This window comes from Antedon mediterranea, chromosome 3 (assembly GCF_964355755.1).
Source record: "Antedon mediterranea chromosome 3, ecAntMedi1.1, whole genome shotgun sequence".
In the NCBI taxonomy this organism is placed as follows: Eukaryota; Metazoa; Echinodermata; class Crinoidea; order Comatulida; family Antedonidae; genus Antedon; species Antedon mediterranea.
The window spans coordinates 12020108-12046666 of record NC_092672.1 but is presented as its reverse complement, the minus strand read 5'-3'; the positions used below and the strand labels follow the sequence as shown (position 1 = coordinate 12046666).

The 26559-nt window shown below is 32.2% G+C and overlaps 1 protein-coding gene and 1 long non-coding RNA gene across 2 annotated transcripts; both read left to right on the top strand.

Annotated features, from left to right (window-relative positions):
- Positions 1 to 738: 738 nt before the first annotated feature.
- Positions 739 to 2743, top strand: LOC140044975 (uncharacterized). The gene is made up of 3 exons (XR_011844517.1): positions 739 to 780; positions 939 to 1091; positions 2664 to 2743. It is a non-coding gene; the product is annotated as an uncharacterized lncRNA (long non-coding RNA).
- Positions 2744 to 17469: 14726 nt separating this feature from the next.
- LOC140043586 (uncharacterized) lies at positions 17470 to 25914 on the top strand. The gene is made up of 10 exons (XM_072088109.1): positions 17470 to 17514; positions 17783 to 18028; positions 18839 to 19033; positions 21867 to 22028; positions 22138 to 22440; positions 22905 to 22985; positions 23082 to 23286; positions 23529 to 23585; positions 23728 to 23787; positions 24149 to 25914. The coding sequence occupies exons 1-10, from the start codon at positions 17470 to 17472 to the stop codon at positions 24691 to 24693; spliced, it is 1899 nt and encodes a 632-aa protein (XP_071944210.1). The 3' UTR covers positions 24694 to 25914.
- Positions 25915 to 26559: the final 645 nt, after the last annotated feature.

Sequence of the window (26559 nt, the reverse complement as noted above, 5' to 3'; positions counted from 1 at the left end):
GAGTCGCTTATTTTTCTTTTTCTTTTTTCTATTTTTTTTAATTTTTTTTTGCAATTTCAATATCCTTACACTATGTTGTTAATCTGTTATCTTCTTCGCTAATAAACTTGGCGCTAGTAATGAATTCCTACATTGTCAGTTCTACTTTGTCATCCCGTCAAATGTAGCCTGGCCTTATTATTAGGGTTGGCAGGTTTGTTAAAATATCTTCATGTATGACGTATTTGCTTATTTCATTGTAATTTTAGTACGTAATAAAGTAGAGCTATTGGATACATTCTACTTTCTTATAAATAATTTAACCTTTTGGGGTTATTAAACATTGTTATAGATTTAAATCCAACGAACCATCTACGAATGGCATTGTTGTCACAACGACAGTATTTCAAACAATTGGGAAAGACTTTAACAAGTGGAAGAAGGAGGATATTGACGGTAAGAATTAAAAAAAAAGGGATATTACCTATTATTGTTCTACTCAAACCTACTTATCTGATTTAGCCATTCTAGATAGATATCTGATTTCTCTAATTTTAGTCTATTAATTAGTCTGTGTAACTCTGTAACTGCTCAACTGTTTTACCTTACATTGTAGTTTCCTTTTTACAGTCATGGTGCTCAACAAGAACATACGGGAAGATGCACTTTCAGAAAAAATTGCAACACATGTTACAAAGAAAGAAATGCATGAAGGTGAAGGAAGGACAGATATGTCAACATCTAAATCTCAGTCCATACAGGAATCATCAACAATCTCTTCCATGGATCTAGACAAAACAGGTATGATGAATATTTACTACATTTTTTATTATAAGTGTATTTTTAATGTTTACTAAACAAAGTGTATTGGTGATATATAATGCAATCAAGCAGACTTAATAATGAAATGTTAGCCACCTTAATAGATTGTCTCAAAAATATATTTGAATGACCTGCAGGAACATCCCCGAAAACGCCTGAACAAATCACAACACAGATGGAAAAAAATACGTCAACTGAAACCAAACACCATTTACAGGGTGCAGTTTCAACTTCTTCGATATCTGATTCCGAAGGTTCTATATCCTCTGACTCTATGTCTTCAGTGGAAGGTTTGAATAATTATTATTTATTAATGTGTTTGAATAAACAGAAGTATATAAAAGTATTGACGATCATGCATCTGGCAATGTTGCATAAATAATGTTCTGTCGTTTCGCATTTTATTCACTATACTATAACATCACGCGAATATCACCAGATTAATTTGAAGATAAAAAAAGATTATTATTATGATATTATTATTATTATAGATTATTTTTTAGTCTTTGTGAAGGGTAAATAAAAGTTGCGAATTATTAATAGTAGTAGTAGTGCTACTAGTATTAATAATAGTAGTGCTACTAGTACTAGTATTAATAATGCTACTAGTATCAACAGTGAATTTTATACAGGTAAATAAATGATTGTCCTGTGCTCTGGTACACAATTCTAATTATCAATTTTATTCTGTTATGTGACGCACGCTGTGCAACTTGAAACGCGGCCAAATTGTGCAAACATTATCCTTTTTAGCATGTTTTTTTAAAAGTTTTCTCCACTAATATACCTGGTCGGATTTACCTGTTTGAAACAGTAAAATGTGTAGAAATGAAAGCTTCATTTTATTTCATAAATCACATCACTTAAATTATGTTATCTCATCTGAAAAATCCAGTTTTTAATCACAATTTTGCTGCCTTTTTATAGTGTAGCCACTCATACTTTGTAGGGTGCATGTAGTTCAAACCATTGTAATTGGAAGACTACTGTTTTGATTTCGCTGGTTGAAGCGGAATTAGATTTCTAAATGAATATTTATGAAAATGATATAAAACTTATTTCTATTAGTTGAGAAATGACGTCGGAAAACCTGTTTTGTATACGTGATTTAATGAACAGGTTTTAGAAGCCCGTAGAAAAGATATGATACCCAAACCCTCCAAATGCCATATCTTGGTTGTCAATTTTCTTAAGGACAAGTCGGATGATATTATATCGCCTTCTTTTAGTCTGAGTGGTTCCATTTTACAAGTAGTTGATCACATGACGCTTCTTGGTGTAATCATTCAAAATGACCTGAAATGGGAACTTAACACTAATAATATTGTGTCTAGAGCTTCTAGACGTTTATTTTCCTTGTGCATTTTGAAGAAAACAGGAATCTTAATTAATGATCTGTTGACTGTTTATATGGCGTATATAAGACCTATTTTAGAATATGCTGCCCCTGTTTGGCATGGGGCTATCACTAAGGACATGTCCAAGTCTATTGAAAAGGTACAAAAGAGAGCATTGCGTATCATGCTAGGTAACAACTATTTGTGCTATGATTATGCATTGTCTGTTACTGGTTTACCTACTCTTGTAGAGAGAAGAAACAAACTTGTGTTGTCTTTCGGGGAAGGCTTATTAAAATCCGAGCTGTTTAGAAAAATACTTCCCCCTCTTCATAAGCCAGCTTCTGACTGATTTTTATCCATTTTGTTGTACACTTTCTTAATATCCATTATATATTCACTATGTCTACCTCACAACAAATCAGATCAGTCCATTTAATGCAATACATGCGTATTTAATTTCTTTTTAATTGATACATCTGTCAACATCCACTCCATTGATTTGTAGTAATTATTTGAATTTAGAGAGTCAACCAAAAGATAATCAGACAATTCTTCCCGACTCAATTCAAAGAAAAGTTGTTGCTAAAATAAAAAAGAAGAGACAGAAAAAAAGCTGGCTGAGAAAAATGTATAGGAAATTTGTAAAAAGAAAAAGTGATGATTCAGAAAGTATTTCAAGTGACGTAACTACTATATGGGACTACGCAGGTCAGCTGGACTACTACATAACGCATAGGGTATGTTCGTATCTTGTTGTTTATTATTCTGTAAAATTGTCTTAGACATATGAAAATATATGTATTTCCTCATGCTCACAAACTTAAAGATTACGCACTAAATAAACTGAAATGGCTTTCATTCTTTTCATTTGCTTATTCACGTATATGTTCTATTTAAATGCTATTTTAAGTTGAATTTGATTCATATTTAAATTAGACATTGCTTTTGTCCATGTTTTTGTTTCATAAGTTAAAGAAAATAATGGGATTGATCATAGTGATAGTACGTTTTGGTAGTATAACATGTTTGCTTAAATGGTATACATGTATCGACTAAGACATCCCCGATGAATTTATTGGAGTATAGAAAAACAGTTATTATTATCAACTTTGGTTTGTTTAGTTCTTTCTCACAAATAGAGTATCGTACTGTGTTGCGTTTAATGCATGTGATAACTTGGATGAACCAGCTACATCACGAGCGTGTGCTAACTTGGATGAACCAGCTAATCCGCAAGATTTAACCACAGTAAGTTCACGACTATTATTGTTAATTCATTATGTTGTTTATGGGATGCACTTCCATCTTCATTAAGAAATAATTTTACTTACCTAATTGTAGCTATAGCCGAAACATAAACTAATAGTCCATGGGCTGGAGGGGGTTACCGTGCACCCCCCCCCCCCCCCCACAGTTAAACTTCTTTGGTATCATTTTCTTTCCATGGACATATAGAGTAAACAAATCGATGTTAACAAGAAAAATATAGGGATGCATTGTATGTACTTGCGTCATTTGTAATGATCATCAGTGTTTTATCTTCAAATATTTTTTGGGGTAGGGGGTAACATTTATCCTAATAACTCAAGAATCCAACATCTAATTAGTATTATCTTAGTAACATTGTGTAGTATATATCTTTTAAAATCTTTTAAAATTTAAATAAAATTAATCGGAAGATTATTAAGGTCAGTAGAGGTCAAGAGGTCATTGACCTTTTGCAAAATGCAAATTTTTCCCAAAATATAGATAAATTGCAATAAAAAATGATTAAAAAAACATATATACTACACATCGATACCAAGATCGTACTAATTAGATGTTTGATTCTTGGGTTATTGGTATTAATGCTACCCCCTACCCGAAAAATGTCTTTCTATTGCAATTTTGAAGAATAATAAAATTACATTACAATGGTATTAATGCACTGCAATTTTTTTCATGTTAACACACATTTTGTTATTCAATGTCAGTAAACACAAATAAAACACAATTAAAATGAAAAGTATTGAAAAAATTGGAGATTTGATATTGAAATGTATCTCATTATGGCAAATATTTGCAATTTTGCAAAAGGTCAGTGACTTTTCTGACCTCTACTGACCTTAAACATGGTTCAATTAATTTTATTAAATTCTATATGATTAAAAAACACGAATGCTACACAACGACACCAAGATCATACTAATTAGATGTTTGATTCTTGGGTTATTGCTATTAATGTTACACCCTACCCCAAAAAATGTATTTTTATTGCAATTTTTAAGAATAAAAAATGATAATTTGTGTATAATGAACTGCAATTTTAATCTTGTTAACATATATTTTCTTATTCAATATGTCAGTAAGCACAAGTAAAACACAATTAAGATAAAACATATTGAAAATTATAGATACTATGTTGAAATTTATCTATATTTTAGCAAAAATGTGCATTTTTGTAAAAGGTCAATGACCTTTTGACCTCTACTGACCCTACTAATAGTCCGATAAATTTTATTTAAATTTTATAAGATTTTAAAAGATGTATGCTACACAATGGTACCAAGATAATACTAATTAGGTGTTGGATTCTTGGGTTATTGAGATAATTGTTACCCCCTACCCCAGAAGAAGAAGATAAAACACTGATGATCATTACAAATGACGCAAGTATATACAATGCATCCCTATATTTTTCTTGTTAACATCGATTTTTTCACTCTATATGTCCGTGGAAAGAAAATGATACCAAAGAAGTTTAACTGTGGGGGGGGGGGGGTGGGAGTGCACGGTAACCCCCTCCGGCCCATGGACTATAAATTGTATTTGTAAATGCATGATTTTATTTTTATCCTTTTTTATTTAGGCCTAGTAAATCTAGTACAATGACATCAATATTATTATTTTTAATTAATTTTGATATAGGTTTTTATACTTTAACATTATACACTAGAGTATTTGTATACAGTTACACACTTACGCCCGTATTCTTAAACCGGACTTTAGTCGTAGTTCAAAGTTCGACTTGAAAAAGTCGTAGTTCGAGCTATTACTTCAAATTCGATTCAAAATCGAAGTAGTCGAAGTTTGCAGTTCGACTTAATGAAGTAGAGTTTTTAGTCGAGTTGCACACGTCTGGGTAACAAAGGCTAAACATTGGCCAATGACAAGAGAGTATTTGAGGAGCAGACGAAATTTTGCGCATTGATATCACTTTCCATTTTCTTACAAAACTTTTTACGCATCAGGACTATATACATGAAAAATAATTTTAATCGTTAATTATTAGAAAAAGATCAGTATTAATTTAACAGTGAAGTACTTTTGATTAACAACAAACAAAATCTTCAAAATATATTTAGGAACCATGGCGGTACGGTAACTTTCATATTTTCTAGGCATCCAACAAAGTATGATCGCGACGAACCACGCACTTCCTAGTGTGACAAGAAAGCGCTAGGCCCCCTAAACAGTCGGAAAGCCGCGTTGGTAACGCATTGTGATATAACGATATACTTTTATATTTAAGAAATTGACCTTTGTATCGGAATTCAAATAGGTTCACAAACTTGACCCAGAAAGTCCAAAGGAGAGTTTGTCCAGATGTTTTAATGACCATTTAGTTTATAATAGAATCCCTAAAGAAAACCCTTAGCTTAATTTTGTGACTGTTCCCATCGTAAAACAATTAGATATTGACAGTTTTAAGCAGAGATTCGACAGGGCCAATTCATCATTGTAACCTCCCCAGATAAGATCAATCATTCCCACTTAAACACCCCTGGATCAACTTAGGACCAATCGTTACCCTCACAGATGATGTAATGACATTATGCAAATGAACTGAGCCAATATACTCCCAAGTTTCAGAAGGGCCCAGACACACCTTACAGCCACCTCACGGAGCACACACCTTACAGCCACTTCTCCAGAAGCAGACTAACACACTTCACACCTCACCGACAGCATCATTGATCCTCCGCGTTCCTTATCTATACTTATAGTTGTATATTGTACTGAAGTATTATACTGAATAAACAATATATGTGTTACGACAGTCAAGCGAGTTAGAGTCTTTCATTAGTACCTCAACAACGCAACAATATATTACATGGTGGAAGACCCAAATTTCATAAGGAACGGAGTGAGAAAACAAGAAATAAACACTTAACAAGACACGAAGACGAAGACAAAGACAAAAATAACCATATTTGTTTGAAAGGAGAGAAATTTACTTTGACTCAAAAGACAAGCTGAAATTATATTTGAATGAGATCGAGACAAGCAGAAATTTTATCAAATTATTACCATTGGATGAAGACAAAGAAGGTAATCGAGGAAGACACAAAAGACAAGCTGAAATTATATTTGAATGAGATCGAGACAAGCAGAAATTTTACCAAATTATAACCATTGGATAAAGACAAAGAAGATAATCGAGGAAGACCCAAGAAGAATCAAAACAGAAGCAAGCGGACAAGAACTGTTTCGTTTAGACACTTTCAACTTCACGCCGTTTTTTTTTCAATCGTTTTTTTTAACATTTACTTTTTTGAACATTGATGAACACCTTTCGCATTTTTTTTAATTCGTTGTTTGAAAATTTGAACATTGATGAGCACCTTTAACATTTCTTTAATTCGTTGTTTGAACATTTAGACATTTTTGAACACTTTTTGCATTCCTTTAATTCATTTTTAATTGGATCCGAAGCATTTGGGGTAAGTCGAAACCATTTTGATTTTTGATTTGTAACCTTGATTGAAAAAGTGAGAGTTTACATATACACTAAATTGTTTTTGATATTTGATTAATAATTAATATTATAAAGTATGGTCGACATTGTTGATAACGAAGTAATTTTAAATGAGCCCGTCAATCCTCACCCCGTGCCCCACCTAAGACAAACCGATTTCCTTCCCAAAAGATATGACGGTTCCATAACCGATCACGACCAATGTAGTGCACATTACTTATCGTTTACCGACTACCTTGAGGCCCACACATTAGAAAACCCTGTAAACAATGCCCAATTAATTAATGTAATAAGTATTTTTAAACGTAGCCTTCAGGGCCAAGCTAGACTCTGGATTGAGGGAAAGCAGTTCGATTCACTAGAATCCTTAAAAACCCAATTCATCAACAGGTTTAGTAAAAACAAATCAATCTATGCGCACATAAGAGAATACGATTCAATTACATACACCACTGGCGACAACGCCGAAAAGCACTTAACCAAAATCAAACAAGCCGCAGACAGAATTGGATACGCTGACCAGCAGATAAAGAATAAATTTATTTCGACCCTTCCACCAAAATGTAGAGCAGCTGTAGCCATGTCCACCCCAATCGATGCCACTATTGAAAATATTGTAAATAGCACACAAAATTACCTTGACCTTTCCGTAGATGATGCCACACGGGAAGTTTCATTCAATATCAATAAGGAAACAGATAGGCCTAATAGTCTCGAATCGCTCCAACATGAGATAAATTCTCTCAAGTTAGACATGGCCACAACAAAACGATCCCTTAATGATGATACTCGACGCTCACGTTCCCCCACCCGAAATTATATCCCAAGACGAAACCGAAGCCCAAGCCCATACAAACCCCGATTCCAGACCCCACCGACCCCAAGATATAGACAACCTCCCCCAACCTGTTATTACTGCGGGAAACCAGGCCACATAGCAAGGCACTGCCGACAACAAAACCGCTCTTACGGAAACTATCCCCCGCCATACCCATACCAACAGTCAAACAATTACTACCCTAGCCACCAGCAGGATTTTTAAAAAGGGGACTAGATGCCGCCTATAATCTGGCCCCCCATACTAAATACGACAATTTTAAGGCAAAATACTTAGGGAATTCAGATAATATTGATTTGTTACTTAACGACAGAAATTACGTTAAAGGAAATTTACCAGATGGTAGAAATGTTTTAACTTTATTTGACAGTGGTTCAACTAGAACTATAATCTCACAATCGTACGTTAACTCCTCACTTTATTTATCGCGTCTAAAGCCAATTAAAGTGAACACAACTAAATTTCGATTAGGTAACGGTGACTTCTTATATGCCAACCACTTAGTGCAATTCGAATTATTTATCCAAGGACACAAATTTAAAATTTCAGCATTAATCGTTAAAAATTTGACAGGTATTGACCTGATACTTGGAACCGAAACATTGTCTGAACTCGACGGTACTTTAAATTTTAAGGAAAACACATTTCGCATTTTTTTTCTTAAACCCGGTGATACTAAAACAGTTAAATTAAAAGGAAGGGTTCCCGCCTTTGTACGCAATTCTGATGTTGTTCTACATGCAACCACCCATATTTCAAAACTTTGTCCATCAGATATGTTAGTAAAATTACACAGAGGAGAAACCAACATTGATATCACTAACAACACAAACAGAAACGTATCTCTAAATACACATCAACCTATCGCGAGCCTTCATTTAACCAACCTTGTAACAGTTACTAATGACCTACCAATTGATAGAATAAAGTTGACCAATGACAACGCAAACAAGTACCCACATTTAGAACGTACAGACCCATTTCTATCTTTAACCGAGGAAGAAATAATTAGAAAACAAGTTGATTTAACAGACAGCGTTTTAACACATAGAGAAAAAGAAGATTTGTATAAAACCTTACAACAAAACAGAAACGCATTTTCACTTTATGGTGAACTATCTAGCTGCCCAAACTTCAAAGCTGACATACACCTCTCTAACGATGAACCATTTTTTATTCGCCCATACTTTGCGACAGACAAAGTCAAACATGTTATTGAGGCCGAATTGAACAAATTAGTCAAACTAGGAATCTTAGCAGTAGGACACCAATCGTATACTTCCCCTGTCCTTCTTGTTTCAAAGAAAAATTCAAAAGATAAAAGAGTTGTCACAGACTTCCGCTATCTAAATTCCAGGATAAAACGTATTAATCACCCATTCCCATTATTAGCCGAAACTTTGAAAACAATAGGTAACGCTAATGCACAGATTCTTAGCGTAATTGATTTGAAATCAGCGTTCCACTGTGTACCATTAGCCGAACATGCCCAACAATATACAGGTATAGCTTCATATCATGGTGGAAAACATTATTATTATAAGAGATTAGCACAAGGATTAAACGTTTCACCAGGTATATTTCAAGCAAAGATTGACGAAATTTTAAATGAAATCCCAAATTCTAGAGAATTCTGTATCGCCCATCATGATGATATTATTTTATTTAGCCAAGACAAATTTGCTCATAAGCAGCACCTCGTTTCCGTTTTACAAGCCCTACAATTAAATGGTTTTAGAATTTGTCCAAAGAAATGTAAGTTATTCAAGAATAAAGTGCAATATATGGGACACACCATCCTGATTAATTCTTCAGGACGCGCATGTATCACACCATTAGGCGACAGGTGTGCAGCTATCCGAAATTTGCCAGTCCCACGAACCCATAAAGAAACTAAACGATTTATTGGTGCAGTAAATTATGTATCCCATTTTTTCCCTCAAATACAATCAATTTTACGTCCGTTACACACACTCGCAAGCAAACGCCGAAAATTGTGTTGGTCTACTGAACACCAGAAAGCATTTGACGAAATTAAACAATTAATGGTTAAACCACCAACTCTTCAAATGCCTAGAAAAGAAGGTAGATTTACGCTATATAGCGACACTTCAAGAACCGCAACAGGTTCATATTTAACACAAACAGTAAACGGTAAAGAACACATAATAGGTTATTATTCCAAAATCTTACCACAAGCCTGTCAACGATATAGCGTCACAGAACTAGAGTTATTTGGACTTTACATTAACGTTTCAGCATTTCGACACTTACTAAAGGGTTGCGAATTTGATGCATTCGTAGACCACTCAGCAATTGTACAAATTTGGAATTCAAAAGATCAGCCATGTACACCCCGTCTACAGAAACTAATATTACGATTGTCCGGATACATTTTCCAAATTGGTTATAAGAAAGGAACTGAATTAGTTTTAGCAGATTTCCTCTCCCGAGCCCCTCGTGATGACGATTCCGAAATTGATCAAGTTGTACCCATTGCATTTAATATTACAGAGACTGAATCCTTTAACCCGATTACAAACACATCTACTAGCAGACCAGTAACAAGGTCATACGCCAAGAAAATGGGAATAAATATACCTGACCTACATAAACCCAAACCCAAACAAACGCCTGTCATTAATCAAAACCCAGTGACAACAAACACGCGACCTACACCTCAACCTACCGCTACACCACAGATAATCACGAGACAACAAACAAACGCACATCGATCACCGCCTATCATAACGCCACCTATCGTAACGCCACCCCCAATACGTAATGTAAACATTCGACAACCTCCAGAGGAACGACTAGTAGACAAAAATAAGCAAAGCAAAGATACTACACATCGAAACGTACCTGTTGAATTGTATACATCGCCCAAACCACTAGTACCAAACATAACTGAATTTAAGTCAGCACACATCCCAAAACAACAAGACTTAGATAGATTAATGGATGTTATTCAAAGAAAGATAATTAGAGATTATAACCTCCCAGTAGACGTTAAACAATTACGTGTTGAATAAGAAACTTTACCATTTTTTAAGCCAGTTTACGATTATTTAGTTCATGATATCCTTCCAGCTGATAAGAAAGCAGCTCGTGCAGTTCAGAATAAGTCAGAGCAGTACATATTGTGCAACGGTTTACTATTCCGTTTATTTTTCCAAGATAAAGGTGGAGAATTTGTATTGCAATTAGCTGTTCCTGAAAACTTAGCAGAGACTGTTATTTCTCAGTATCACGACAATTTGTTAAGTAGCCACCAAGGTACGATGCGTACTTACCTTACTATTAGGAAATTATTTTACATGCCCCTTATGTTCGAGAAAGTCAACAATTATACCCAAGCGTGTCTTAGATGTCAACAATTTCGTCCCAAAACCGATAGATTACGTCCTTTACACGATCGAGTACCAGCAACTTACCGTCCCTTTCATACACTCAGTCTAGATTTTAAGAGTATGCCAACTTCACCTTCAGGTTTTAAACATATTATGGTAGTATGTGATGAGATAACTAGATTTTTGAGTTGTGTACCTTTGAAATCCATTGATGCCGAAACAATTTGTGAAGCACTAATTCAAAAGGTCATCAGTATTTTTGGGCCCCCATCTCGTCTTATTTCAGATGCAGCAACCTCCCTTACAGGAAAATTATTAACACTATTATGTAACACCCTTAATATTGATAGGAAAATCATCAGCGTCCACAATCACGGTAGTTTACAAGTTGAACGTCATATCCGCACCGTATCGGACCTGTTAAAGGTCAACCTTAACCAATTCGGAACAGATTGGGTTAGATTTGTATCAACAACATGTTATGCTTATAACTCGTTTTCATCCCCACATCTAGGAAACCACTCCCCTTACGAATTAGTTTTTGGCCGCCAACCTCCAAGTTTGACCTCATTAGCATTTAACCCTATTTCAGGATTGTCTCATTCCTATGAAGAATACTTTGAACATCTCAAGAAGAAATTTCAAAACATTTCACAGACAATGCTACAATTACAGCGAACACAACAAAACGTCCAAAACTCAAAGATTTCCCAACGCTTAGAAAAAAGTCCAATTTACTCAGTAGGACAACTCGTATATTTATACAAGCCAACATCATCATCACTAACAGCAAATTCAAAGAAAATCGCCGCAGAATGGGTCGGACCATTAGTAATTCATGAAGTACTAGACAGAACACACTACATCCTAGCGACGATTAAAGGAGAAATACTTCGCGACGTATTCAATTATAACAGACTGAAACCCTGTTTTATGAGAACACCCAAAGAACGCAAACATTTTACACATCTACAAAAACTTAAACAATTGTTGAATGAACCAACTGATGATAATAACGATAAAATCCAAAACACCATTAATGTAGTAAATGACGAAATCAATGTTGAATTTGTAGACGAACATGATAGGACACCCACCCAATTGCAATCAGATACCCTTACACATCCAACTAAGATAGAACCCCTTAACTTGCAACCTTACATTGACTGTGTAGAGAATAACATGGGATTAGCAGCCCCATTCCAAATGAAAGAAGAACAAATAAAGGAACAAACTAATCTAATTATGACAGCACCTAATGATTCAAGTATGACATTAAACCGAGGTAGATTTAAAGCAGGACATTTCCAAGTTTTAGTTTCGTATTCTAAACCGACTTCAGCCAAACGCAACACCGATAAAACAAAACACGAATCTAATGATCGCAAATTTTGGTGGAATATTGACAGATATAACGATACAGATAAATTAATTAAAGAGATCATTAATGATAAACTGATACCGATAAGTGGATCGCCAAAACGATTCATAAAACGTTTGTATAATGCAACAAGTTACTGATTTAATTTTTTTTGCAAGATTATTTTTAAATTACGACATTTGCTAAATTATTGATAGCATAGTCTACGTATTTGATGAGATTTGTTTAGTAATGATGTGATTTCAGTTAAAAGAGAATTAAAATTATGATTAAGTATTGATTTTGTAACGAGTTTTTTTTGATAAAGATTAATTTTGAATTTTGAATGATCGATATATTGAGATATTAAAAGGAACGACAATCATTTTGTAACAAATATTTTGTTTAACCTTTGAGTCGTTAATCTCAAGCATTAATTAATTGATATACAATAACAGGAGATTTTCTTAGTACTTTTAATTGTAATTTTTTTTGACATTGAGTACAAAAGTCGAATTTGTCGATTGATTGAAATCGTAATTACCTGTGAATATAAATGCTTAAATCGATAAAGTTGTGACGATAACGATATATTGTGGATAAGTTTGTGTCAACGGGACACACACATTTGTTTCTTTAAAGTTTTAAGTGATTAAGTTTGATATTTTTATTTTAGGCTAATCAGCCACCGTTTCTTGAGTTTTATGTTTTAATTTGATGATTTATGTTTGAAGGCCATTAGAACGCGATGAGTTGTCGCACAATTTGATGTATGTTCAATGTAACATACTATTTTTAAGTTTTGTAATTTTATTTTCAACCGATTTATGTTTGATTTACGCGAATTTTATACCAAATTCATTTTTATTTTAATTTTTTTAAGAGAGAGAAGAGAGAGAGTGAAAGTGATAAGGTTACACTTCAGAGTCAATGGTTTTGGCTAACTCAAATTTGCATATATATGTATAATAATGTTTTTTTCTTTTATATAACTTTAATTTTGCATGCCACTATTATAACCATTTTTATATGTTAAATAGATTAGAAAAAAAAAAGAGGGAAACAGAGGGATGTGATATAACGATATACTTTTATATTTAAGAAATTGACCTTTGTATCGGAATTCAAATAGGTTCACAAACTTGACCCAGAAAGTCCAAAGGAGAGTTTGTCCAGATGTTTTAATGACCATTTAGTTTATAATAGAATCCCTAAAGAAAACCCTTAGCTTAATTTCGTGACTGTTCCCATCGTAAAACAATTAGATATTGACAGTTTTAAGCAGAGATTCAACAGGGCCAATTCATCATTGTAACCTCCCCAGATAAGATCAATCATTCCCACTTAAACACCCCTGGATCAACTTAGGACCAATCGTTACCCTCACAGATGATGTAATGACATTATGCAAATGAACTGAGCCAATATACTCCCAAGTTTCAGAAGGGCCCAGACACACCTTACAGCCACCTCACGGAGCACACACCTTACAGCCACTTCTCCAGAAGCAGACTAACACACTTCACAATCTATACTTATAGTTGTATATTGTACTGAAGTATTATACTGAATAAACAATATATGTGTTACGACAGTCAAGCGAGTTAGAGTCTTTCATTAGTACCTCAACAACGCAACAATATATTACAGCATCACTGATTTCATTCATTGTGAGGGCGCGCTTCGTGGAAAATGTTGGAATTTTTGCTATTTTAGTACACTTTGAAAATTGTATAATTTTGATATTAGATGAAATCAATAAACGTATTTCAATAGTTGAACTGCAAGCGTAAATAATGATAAAAACTGTGATCTAAATTCCACAGTTTTTTTGTTTCGAGAAATATCATTATTTTGTGTAAAAACATTTTTATTTATATTTTTTTTTAAATGATGGTAAAAAATCATTAAATTTCATATTTTCTAGATAAGGTTTCAAAGCGAATTTAAAATCCTTTCAAGATAAACTATTAAGCTATCTATTAAAATAAAAATCTAATTTTAAGCTTTCTTGGGATGCAACTCCCACTAATCAAACCAAACCTACTACATTTCTGTTCAGTTACGATAGAAAAACCGCCATTTTGAAACTTTGTTTACGTTTTACGAAGCTGGTACGAATCGACCCGGACCGAATCGTGTCCCTGTTTAATCCGGTTGTTCATGCAGGCGTACTGCGTCACAGGCCTAAGGTTTCAATCTGCTGCCCGATTATTGTTCTATTTGGTTTCTGAGCTAGGAAAGGCCTACTTAGACTAGCTACTATAATTACTTACTTAACTTCTAGCCTAGCTAGGCCTAAAAATAGTATTTTCTAGGCCTAGTTAGGCTAGGTAATTCTGATAGTAGTTTGTGTTATAGTAGGGCCTATAGTAGCTGGAGTAGAAGTAGACATAATCTGGGTATTCCATAATCTAGGCTGATAGGTCTATCCCAGCTCATATACCAAGCAAGAAGAAGCCTGAAGAAGAACCTAGGCCCAGAAAAAAATTACAAACACTGTTAAAAAACAATAAATTGAAAAACAAAGTGCCAAAAGATAACCCATTTTCAATTTATATATAAATATGGTGGGGAATGTTATTTATAAAATCAGGCATCTTTTGTTTGAGAGACTCAACCATGTATTTTTATATGGTCATGTTTTTAAAAAAGATAATTATTAGCCCATCATTTACTTGAGTATTGTTAATTGGTTGGTACTTATAAGTATATCAATATCTGGCAGTAAATGTCACACTTGTATACAGAAATATTCTATTACTTTATTAGATACAACTTACATTTCACACAAGCAATACATTTTTTCTTTTTATGTATACATATACAGAATGTGAAAAAATACAACCTTTCAAACAATTACTGATACAAATAGTAAATACTACTGTGTATAAAAACTTCTAATAGCACCTTGTTCATCAGACATAACAAACTAGCTAGGCCTAATACTGTAAATATAAAATATGCCACCATATGTACTTTTTGAGATATCATTTTTACTTGAGTCTTACTGTTGTACTGATTTTATGATTGTTTTATGTTTATATTGTATGCATCTGTGCGACTCTGGTTAATAAAGTAAATAAATCAATCAATTGCAACTTAATTTATATCTTTATAAAAATTTACTGATCTGAAACACTTCTACAACTTAAATGAATATAAATTTATATGTTATATTAGCGAATAAAATGAAAAACTATCAGCAATGATATTGAAATCGAGAAAACCACTTTCAACCTCATATTGAAGAACGAGATAGAAAATCTTGATACCAACAAAAAACCTGAAATGAAAATGAATAGCTGAAATGTAAAGAACTATTTAAATAATTGTCACTATGACGAAAACATTTTCTTAAATACTGTATAATTATATAATTATTCCACAACCTGAAAACATATTCAGATAAAATATGACTGTATTGTAGGCCTACCATAAAAAAGCACTAAACACAAAACTTCCTTGTGTCTGTATATTTATTGTATAATTATTAATACAGTAAATAAATTGTACCCATCAGTTGCCAATAATGAGGATATTTAACTATATGTCAGGCTGCGATTGGCTTAATTATCTTTTTAAAACCTTCCCAACGCATCTTCAATATAGAGTAGGATTAACGAAACTTTAATAATACTAAATTGTAACTAAAGTATTTTAATTATCAACATGTTACTAAGGCTAAGCCTAGGCCGATATTACGACAACGATCCACCAGGTCGTGCACACACCCACACCTGCAACAACCACAATCAACACACCATGCACCACACACGACGGAACTAGTGCCGCGAGACGTAACAATTATGTGAAATGAGGACCTTTTTTAAAATGTTCGCTGTAGGAAGCTTAAATAGGGTTTCAAGCCAATTTTAACGTAAAACAGACTATTGATACTTACTCTATCCATATACGCCGATTTTTTGGTAATTCACTGTATGGGATGCAAATCCCACTAATGGAAAATTTGTAAACAAACACAAGTTAGAAAACTTCAGCTTTGACGGCTGCACACGAACTTTGGAAAGAAACTGTCACTGACAACAAATCCAACAAATTATTTCGAAAATTAGGTGACCTGCGACATCTTAAACATAATAAGGAACTGATCTTACCATATGGTTAATTTTTCGCCCTTTAATTTTTATTAAACAGCTATAAAATGACGTATACTTTATGCTAATGTTTTCGCGCGAAACGTTGATGCCTCTGTGCCGAGAAAGGGCTTCTAAAATTAATGACGTCATGCGAAGTCGAAAATTTCGCGATAACGGTCATATTTCCCAAACATTCCATCGCGTGGTGAATTGCCGCATCTCCCATTGTCGCTATGGCGTGACGTAGTTCAAGTCGGACTTGCGCGAAGAAAATAATGTAATTTGTATACAGTTGTAAATAAAGATGATTTTCATTATTATAACTTATACCAATGTATATTTAATTAAGCTAATATAAATATAGATATTTCATTCTTCAATATCTGGCCAATACAACAACTCAGTGACTGTTACGTTTTTTATAAAAATCGTTTAAAAACCATTTAGTCGACAATTTAGCCTGCCCCTCCAGGACTAAAAAAATCGATCAAAATCCGTCTCGATTTAGTCGAGGTTGGCTTGATTTAGTCGGTGATTTAGTTGAAGTTCGGTTTATGAATTAAAATGACGTCATTTTTTTAGTTTTAGCTCGTACTACGACTAAAGTCAGGTTTAAGAATACGGGCGTTAGATGAAAGTGGTATATTTGCCGACTTCTTGAACCTTCCTGGAAACTGGTAGACAATTATATGTTTTTCTCACATATTGTTCGTTGTATTTGCTAATAATGTTTAATATTTAGAATATTTTTAGCTTAATTTGTAAGATTGCATCTATTTATGATTTTAGAGTTTACTAGGAATGACTAATTTGGAAATGAATATGTTCTGGATAAGGTCCATTTATGAACATACTGTGAAACAACATGGTCCAGGAAGTCCCATTGAAATTGATGGCAAGATCATCGAGTCACCTCCTATCTGTTTGGTTGCTACACATATGGACACATTTCGTAAAAAGTCAAAATCAAAAAATTGGATCAAGGTAACAGACGTACATTAACATTAAATAAGCTTACAATCTTGCAACGGTATGTGGTATACACGGACAGGATATTAGGGCTGAATTAGTTAAAACCGATACAGTGATGAAATATAAATAGCGTAGCCTACGGTCCTCAAATTAAATCGTGTATTAAGTTTAATTATCGGTTATACTTATTCAAATCAGAATATGAAATAACAGTTTGTAAGAATAATTACATTCTTGTTGTTGTTATAGCATGTAATTATGAAAACACTTTTTATTAAAGGAAGTGGAGGATAAGTTTCGTAAAATGTTTGAAAATATGGAAGGAATGCCATATGCCGACCATGTAGATCGTGAGATGTACATGGTGGATAACACTGTAAAATCGCATGAAGGTATAAAACAACTAAGGAGAAACGTTGGTCGTTACATGAAGGCCATGGTGAGAAGTATTCCATTAAAATGGGGGGATTTGCAAGAACAGTTGCAAGGAATTGGAAAAACAACACTGTGTATTACTTTTACTGAAGTAAGATTTTGGTTTTTAATGTATAACCGTGAATTGTATGTTGTAACGTCTGTAAACACAGATTGATAAAACATTATAGAGTATGAACGCTGGTAAAAAATGTTATTATCTTATTAAAATAGTGTACTATACGGTAACAATTATAATGTATAACGTCATAATTTGAAGTTCACATTTCTGTCTACAATGTAATGTTGACAAGTTCTTTGTTGAGCCAGCGATTTGAATTAATATTACAATAGTCAATATAGATGTCTTGTCATTTTTTAGTATTTGGAAATCTTCATCATTATTGTACTATTTTTCTTGTTTTAGTTGTTCTCGCAAAACATGAACAACTCAGATTATTGATAAAATCAAACATTGAATTGGTTATTTCGTAATGTTAATAAAGTTATTTACTATCCTAAAAAAATGAACAAAAATAACGTAAAATAAATATAAACAAGGCCAACAGCCATAAGTCGCGTGCTCTCAGAAAAAAATGAACTTTCAAAAAGTAATGTACTTTAAAACTTTTCTGTACATCAAAACAGTTCAAAAAGTACAGAAAAGCGATAAAACGCATAGTGATACCGGACCGACCGACAGACCGACCGACCGACCGACCGACATAGGGAACTATAGAGTCGCGTCCACGCGATTAAAAATGCAATGAAACAGTAACATTTTACCAGAAATAGGGCTTCCGGACAATGCCCTTTCTAAAATGTGTATTCAAAAATAAATCTTTACAATTATTTTAAAAGAAAATAACAATACTTAATCATCAAATTCAGTACACTCTATTTTCTTATTAATTTGCATTAGACATCTAAAATCGGCACTCAATGTGGAATTTCAAAAGACGGGCTATCTACTGCCATAGCGTACCTGAATGACATTGGAGTTATCATGTATTCAAGTACTAACAAGAAATTAAGAAACACAGTGATAACAAATCTTTACATGATGCTTGAAATGGTGACAAGAGTGATCACAGTGAAACGACCAGTTATAAAAGTGGTAAGTAGATATGGTTAACAAAATAATTGTTACAAAACAATGTGAATATAAAACGTTTTAGTTGTTTTTTTTTTTTTATCTTATGTGGGTTCATCCCACTTTTATTTCCAAACCACTGTTCTCTTTACATATATTTTTCACTATACACTATACATATCATTATATTTACAATGTTTGTTTAATCATCTGTATACATATACTTATTTATTCATTTGTTTACATATTATCACATTGATTAAACATATTATCTGTAACACATTTTCAATAACAAGCTTTTTTTTTTCTTACATAGTTGTTTTTGATTTTTTCATCTACCACATTTTCATTTAACAATGCATATTCTCTGTTATACTCATTACTTACTACATGTTTACTGTTAACATAATATTGTTCTCATCCTTTAACATTAATATTAATATTTTTGTTCTTTAATGTTTACAAAACCAGCAGATCCTTTTTTTCATCTATAACTTCTTAAATTTTCATTTAACTTTTTTACTTTCTTCTCTTATGTGGATTCATTCCACTTTTTTTTTTTTTTACTTATTTTCTTTAAAAAAAAAAAAACTATTTCCATATATTATTTTGTTTATACATACATTATCATTTAACCACATTGATTACATAGTTTCCTCTTTTTATACATATTATCTATAACACATTTTCATTAACAAAGCTTATTTTTTCTTACATAGTTGTTTTTGTTTTTTTTTTTCATCTACATGCATATTTATTTCATACAATTATAATACGTTTATGTTTAATAAATCCATCCCATGGGTTTGTCCCATCCTTTAACATTGATTTTTTTGATCTTTAAATGTTTACAAAATTTATTTCCAACAGATTATCCTTTTTTGCATCTACAGTATAACCCATCAAAGTTTCATTTAACTTTTTTTTTTCCTATGTGGGTTCATTCAATTATTTTTTTTTACTTATTATTTATTCTATTATTTTTTTATACATACATTATCATTTAACAACATTTGTGTTTAATGATCCATTAAAAAAATTAGACATTCTTTTTTTCTTTTTAACCATTTTATCATTTCAAAAATCCACATGCAGTAAGAATGTGCAAATTACATATATACGGTATATACCTATAATATGAAAGCTTTGATGAAAACACTTCCCCACTTAAACCTAAACCTTCTTATCCTTCATCATTTTTTTTTATCTTCAATCTATAAAAAGCTTTTCACATTTTGTCTTTTTGTTTTCAAATCATCAAGGTATACATGTTTACAAAACATACAGTATAGTAGAAAAAAAAAAACATAATAGATTCATCATTCATGGTATCTCATTTACATATTTTCTTCCTTAATCTGGTTGAGCATATACAGTATACCTGCAGATTTACATATTTCTTATCTTTTTTTCAGATTTAAACATTTGTAGGAGATTGATTTTTTTTTCTTTTTCCAATAAACTTAATATCTTTACTTTATAAATACAAAATGCTCCTAAAGTGTATAATTTATTTACGTAATTATTGTCAGTTTCAAATAAAAGTCTTTTGAAAGAAAAAACAGGAATATGTATGCTTACTGCTCTAATTATTTCGTTTATCTCTCTCCATAAACATTTTACTGTTATGCACTCTACTAACATATGTTTATCATTCTCAATAACATTGCAAGTGTCACAACATGGGGAATTTACAAGTCTCCACCTATGTAATCTTTCATTTGTTGGCAATATTCTGTGCAACAATTTAAAATTAAAATGTGCCAGTTTTTTTTCTTTAAGACCAGAAACTTTTTTAACCCATATTTTTGTCCATGGCATATTACCAAATATGGATTCCCACTTAACCTGTGCCGTAGGTGTAATATATTGAGCATCTATTATGAATCTATATAATTGTCTAGACGTCATATTTAAGACCTTATTGTTTGTAATAGGTATATCATTTACATTAATGTCATGTGTTGATTTTAAAATACATTTCCATTCTTTTGGAATGGCTTTCAATATACATGAATATTCACTGATCCAATTTTGTGTACATCTTAACCTTCTTTTTATCTCTATCGCAGGCTTAAACACATTATTATTTATTACATCATATATTTTTAAAAACCCTGAACTAATCCAGTTACAGTTATATAACGGCTTCTTTTTAATACATATAAACTCATTACCCCATAATGATTGATTAATAATGTCATCATAGCTTATTGGTTCCTTATTTAATCTATTATTACAAGCATTAGCTACTGCTATAGACTTAATAACTGAGAGGTAAAATGGTGGTACGGATATATTACACGGAACTTTTGATAAATTTGAGGTTAATGATTTTGGGCCTATCTTTTCTATATAAAATGTAGGTAAATATTTCCATTTGGCATCATCGTTTTCATACAGTCTCCTGTACCATTTAACTTGGAAAGATATTACCTGAGATCTGAATTCTACCATTTTTAGACCACCTTGACTGTAATTGGCACACATGGTTTTTCTTTTTATTTTCTCTTTCTTAGTTTCCCAAATGAATTTAAAAATTAATTTATCCACCTCTTTTATTACTTTTTCTGGTACTAGCAAAATGCAGGAATTGTATATAATTTTTGAGAGCGCTAATGTTTTTACAATAGTAATTCTTCCAAAAAAAGTGAGGTGTCTTTTCTCCCATGTTTTTAGGGTATTTTCTAATGCGTCTATTTTTTCTTTCCAGTTCTTTTGATAACAATATTCCTTATCATGTCCAACATAGATACCTAATATCCGTTTTAGTTGTTTTGATGAAATATATTGCGGTTTTATAGTGTATGTATAAGTTATTATTCATTAGTTTTTTTTCTCTATTATTTGGTAACAGAAAGAACTAAGAATGCTATGGAATAAGCTTAACAAGGAAGGAATACTTGAGGAAAAATTGTTACGGCATTTATGGAAACATGAATTACAGGAAGATTCAAAGCGTTTTGAAATCTTTACTGAAGTGATGAAAACATTTGGTTTGCTCTATGAGAAATTACAAGTAGGTTAAGCATCTTGGCTTTTGATTAAATCTGAGATTATTATAGTAGGCCTATTCCAAATCGATGTTACTTTTTCATAACACTATAATTAAACTTTTTTTACATCAGCACCGAAGCGAAGACAACCGGATGTTCCTTGTTCCATCTCGAATGCAAAACACGAAAGAGAGCCTGAAAGTTGAAAAAGACGAGAAACACACGTTGTCGATGTATCTTACACCTACTGACTTTCTGCCTAATGCTGTGTACAATACATTAGTTGTTGCATTTCTGTATTTAATGGAGAGCAAAGGTAGGCGTGGTGATCAAGTGGTGTTCCAAAATCGCAGTGACTTTGATTTTGGGGATCATGAAGTTCGTTTAGGTGCCGTAAATATTGAGCATCAAAGGGAAAATAAGCATGCATTAAAGGTACAGTATAAAAAGTTATATTGTATGAATTCGTTAGAAACTAACATTTCACTAATGTATACAGTATAAAGCTACTGTTAAAAATAAATAGTAAACGCATAAATTAGGTTAAGTGGTAAACGCTAGCTTGAGAATACACAATGCAAACCACCTACATTTATTAATTGTATAATTTACTTATTTACTGTTACTTATACTTATATTATACTGTATTTCAATATCGGTTTGATAATAGGCCTACTATGGTCCCGCGGTATAGAAATTAAGTGAATTGTCAGTTCATAACCTAAAATGTTTGATATTCAGTGTCGACACGATAGTCAATTGTTTTGATCCTTTTATATTCCATTCCAAATATTTTAGTCGGTAGGATAGCAGGGAAGAGTAAAATTGTCACTCTCCCCTTGTATAAGTGTACTATATGTAGGCATAATACTAACAAAGAAGACAACTTTTCTCATCAGCTTGAAATATCCCGTCGGATTGAAGTTGATGATAATAACACAGAGGTAATATATGGACCGCAACCGAGCTTATGCATTGAGGTAAAGATTATAAGGTTTCTTTTTAACTACAGTATTACAATCATTTTACAAAAACAGTTTTTTAACTCATCTTTTCTATTATCAATTGGTTTGTAGGTGTTACGATATTTAACGCATCAACTAAAAACTGTGCTGAAAACTAATGAAGGAATTGGTTACAACCTACGTGTGTTGTGTATCGCCTGTCATACAGCAGAACATATTCATTTACACGATCTCGAAAAATGCCTGAAAGAAGATACTGTTCCATGTGGCAGAAAGTCTATGAAAACTGATCGTTTAAAGTATCTGCTTGTAGATGGTTAGTTGAAAGTATACATTGTTATTAACATTTTCTAAAAAAAATATTATGTTGACCTACAGAACAGAACTACAGATAATTGTCACTAATGCCAAATGCCTTCTAGTGCACTGGTGTATTGTATAATTCACGATAGATAGCAACACAATAATAAATCAATCAATTTCAACTTTGTACACATACAATATTCTGAAATCAATTAGTGGAAAGTAAGTAATGTTTATTACTGTGTTACGCATTAGATACAGTTGAACAAGAAGATGCAGCTGCCACTGGGCCAACAGGAACAACAGCGAAACGTAAGTAAACAAACATTGACTACATTCTTTTTACTGCCGATTTATGTTTTCGGTTTATTTTTTTCAAATTAAACAAAACATTTTTGAATTTGTGCTTTCAAGTTATATTTCATTAAAAACATTATTTTTAATTTTTGTACAGGTGATATTAATACAGCAGTATGCCTACCTGAAACACTACCATTGGCTCCATTGAATACAGGTAACAATCTTACAATACGTTATAATCTCACTGTCACAACATTGAAAATAATGCGTATGCGCATATTACGTCCAGCGGACACATTGCTATAACATATATCACATACCTGTCCAACTTTATTTTACCATTGTCATGCAGCGCGGTTACCCTTGATATTTTCTATAATAACAGTACATTCGCATCATCATCATGCGATTATTATCATTTCCAAATTTGTTTTCTTGTAATATTATATATCCATTATTTTTAGGCCTTTCACTTATTGTTAGTTATTTTATTTTTCTTTCGATATTTGGATAAATTGAGATTTTGTATATGAAAATATAAATTTTACTAAAATCAAATTTGTTTTCTTTATAAGATCTTTCTGATGAAGCCTTTCTGGAGCTTCTTGTCGACTTGTCAAGCTGGGTAAAAGATGAAGGGAATGTACACATGTTAAAGTTACTACTTTTAGATTTCAACGACATTGCTGTAGCAGCCATAGAGAAAGAAGGAGACCCATTCAATCTATTCAGATTACTTGTTACTACTGGACGTATTAGCAGTACAAATGTTGATTTGATCATTGAATGTTTCAGTTTGTGTGGATGGCATGGTGCTGCGAATATCATTAAACAGAAGATGCCGTGTTTCAATGGATTCGTTACCGGTATCACAATAACTAAGTTTTCCCAACTTCGACAAAATTTGATCCTATTTGGTCGCATGTTAAATGAAGATAAGAGAAATGCGATTTGCCGTTGGTATAAAATTGCTGTTGACCAAATAGCAAATGAGTGGGACCTCTTGTTTGAACTGGATAAGAGATATGTGTTTAATGACATGGGTGTATTTATTGATAAACTTGAAAGGAACAGAATGATGATCGAAGCCAATGTGCTAAAAAAGGGTTTAGGTCTATAAATCAATGTCAGTGCATTGGTAGATTGTGTTTAAAGATAGTAACATACAATGTACTGTAATTCGAAATGCTTCACGACATTTTATGAATACAATTCTCATATGTAACACCAATTAAAATAATCTTTGAAAATAATCAAGTAGATCTAAACGTCCAATAATCAACATGCCTTCAGTCTCCTTATATGGAGCTACCCTGGTTGATGTAGTTTATCTAAATAATATTCTGGTATTTACTTATTTAGATTAGTTTATACTTAATGATCAAGTAAAACTTTCGTATTTGAGAATGTGTAGGCAAAGTACTATTGTGAAGGACGTAAACGTTAAGCGTCTGGGGGTTATAGTTGCAAGATCTTTATAATAATGTTTTACTTTGAGTTCTCTACATTAGAGTATTACTTAGTTGTGTTAGTTGCAGTTCAATTTATAGTGTACTATACTATAAACTGTCAATTTAATTCAAATAAGTAGTCCTAAATGAAATAATAATTCAAATTATGAGTAGTGTATAGTAATTAATATAGTTTTTTAGTTTAAATAGCTTTTGCCCACTACCAATGGTTACACTTTTAAAGTATGAATTATTAATACTCATAAATTGACATTGACCATATATTTTAGCTTGATTATTAATTTGTATCAGTCTAACATAATATATACATGATGGCATGGGTTCACATGAAATTTCCTACGAAACTTAAAACTGGTATACTAAGCATAGAGGTACTATTGCATTATCGTTAAATATATACCAGTAACTATCCCAATTGCATAATATATTATTGTTCGTGTAGGTTAGCATATGTTCTGTTCGTCCTATTATGAAATTAATTAATTTAAAGGCGTTAATACATTTCTCCAATTTATTAGAAATGATTTTACTTATTACATGTGTTGCTTGCATCTCGTTTTTTATTTTATGGTTAGTTTTAAATTATATCTGAACACGGTATTCATTTAAATTGATATTAATTATAACGATACTATCAATAACATATTAAATAAAGTACAGGTATATGTGAAATTGGACGAGTTTGGTTGTCTGCGCTGCGCAAACGAAACATTATAACGCACGTATGAATGAACGAACAATTGATTATGCAATCCTGTAACAAAAATGTTTACAGTGCATGAGGTGAATTTAATTTTGTTTTTAATAATTTATGTCTAAAGGATAACTCATGTGCAGAAAAAAAAATTCTTTTGACATTTATTCTTAAACAATCATAATAATTTTCTTATATGTTCTTATCTTGTATATACATTATATTCTTGTATAAATGTATAGTATACAATTATAATAATAATAATATAATTTGAATGCAGTTATTTCTTTGTATTATGTATACAGCAATATTGGTTTTACTATAATTGAAATAAACATTTCATGACTGTTTCAGCCACGGGCAACTGATATTATGCTTAAAGAAATTATATATATATATACCTGTACAGCTTACGGTTACACAATTTATTAAGGTTAGACTAGTATTTGTTAACATAATTTACATTTAACTAGCATGTGCTCTTTATTTTAGACACCTGCATTACATTTTTCATACATCTATTGGAATTTGATAATTTCTATTTGCTTAGATTTTTTTTATAAATTAAAATGTTATGCAAAAAGCTTATATAATTGAACTGTGTTTAGACCTCATTTTTTCAAACACCACACTTGATTATGACATTATTGCTTCCCAATGTAGTTCTTTTATATCAGAGAAAATATCCTATTTGTTTTGTACAGTTGGAGTAGCATAGTTATAATCAGTGAAAAATTTGTAGAAATGCCTTGACTTAGGATTTGTGGAGATCCCATATGTGCACTGAATGACTAAAAGAATCAAAAGAACACTAAAAACG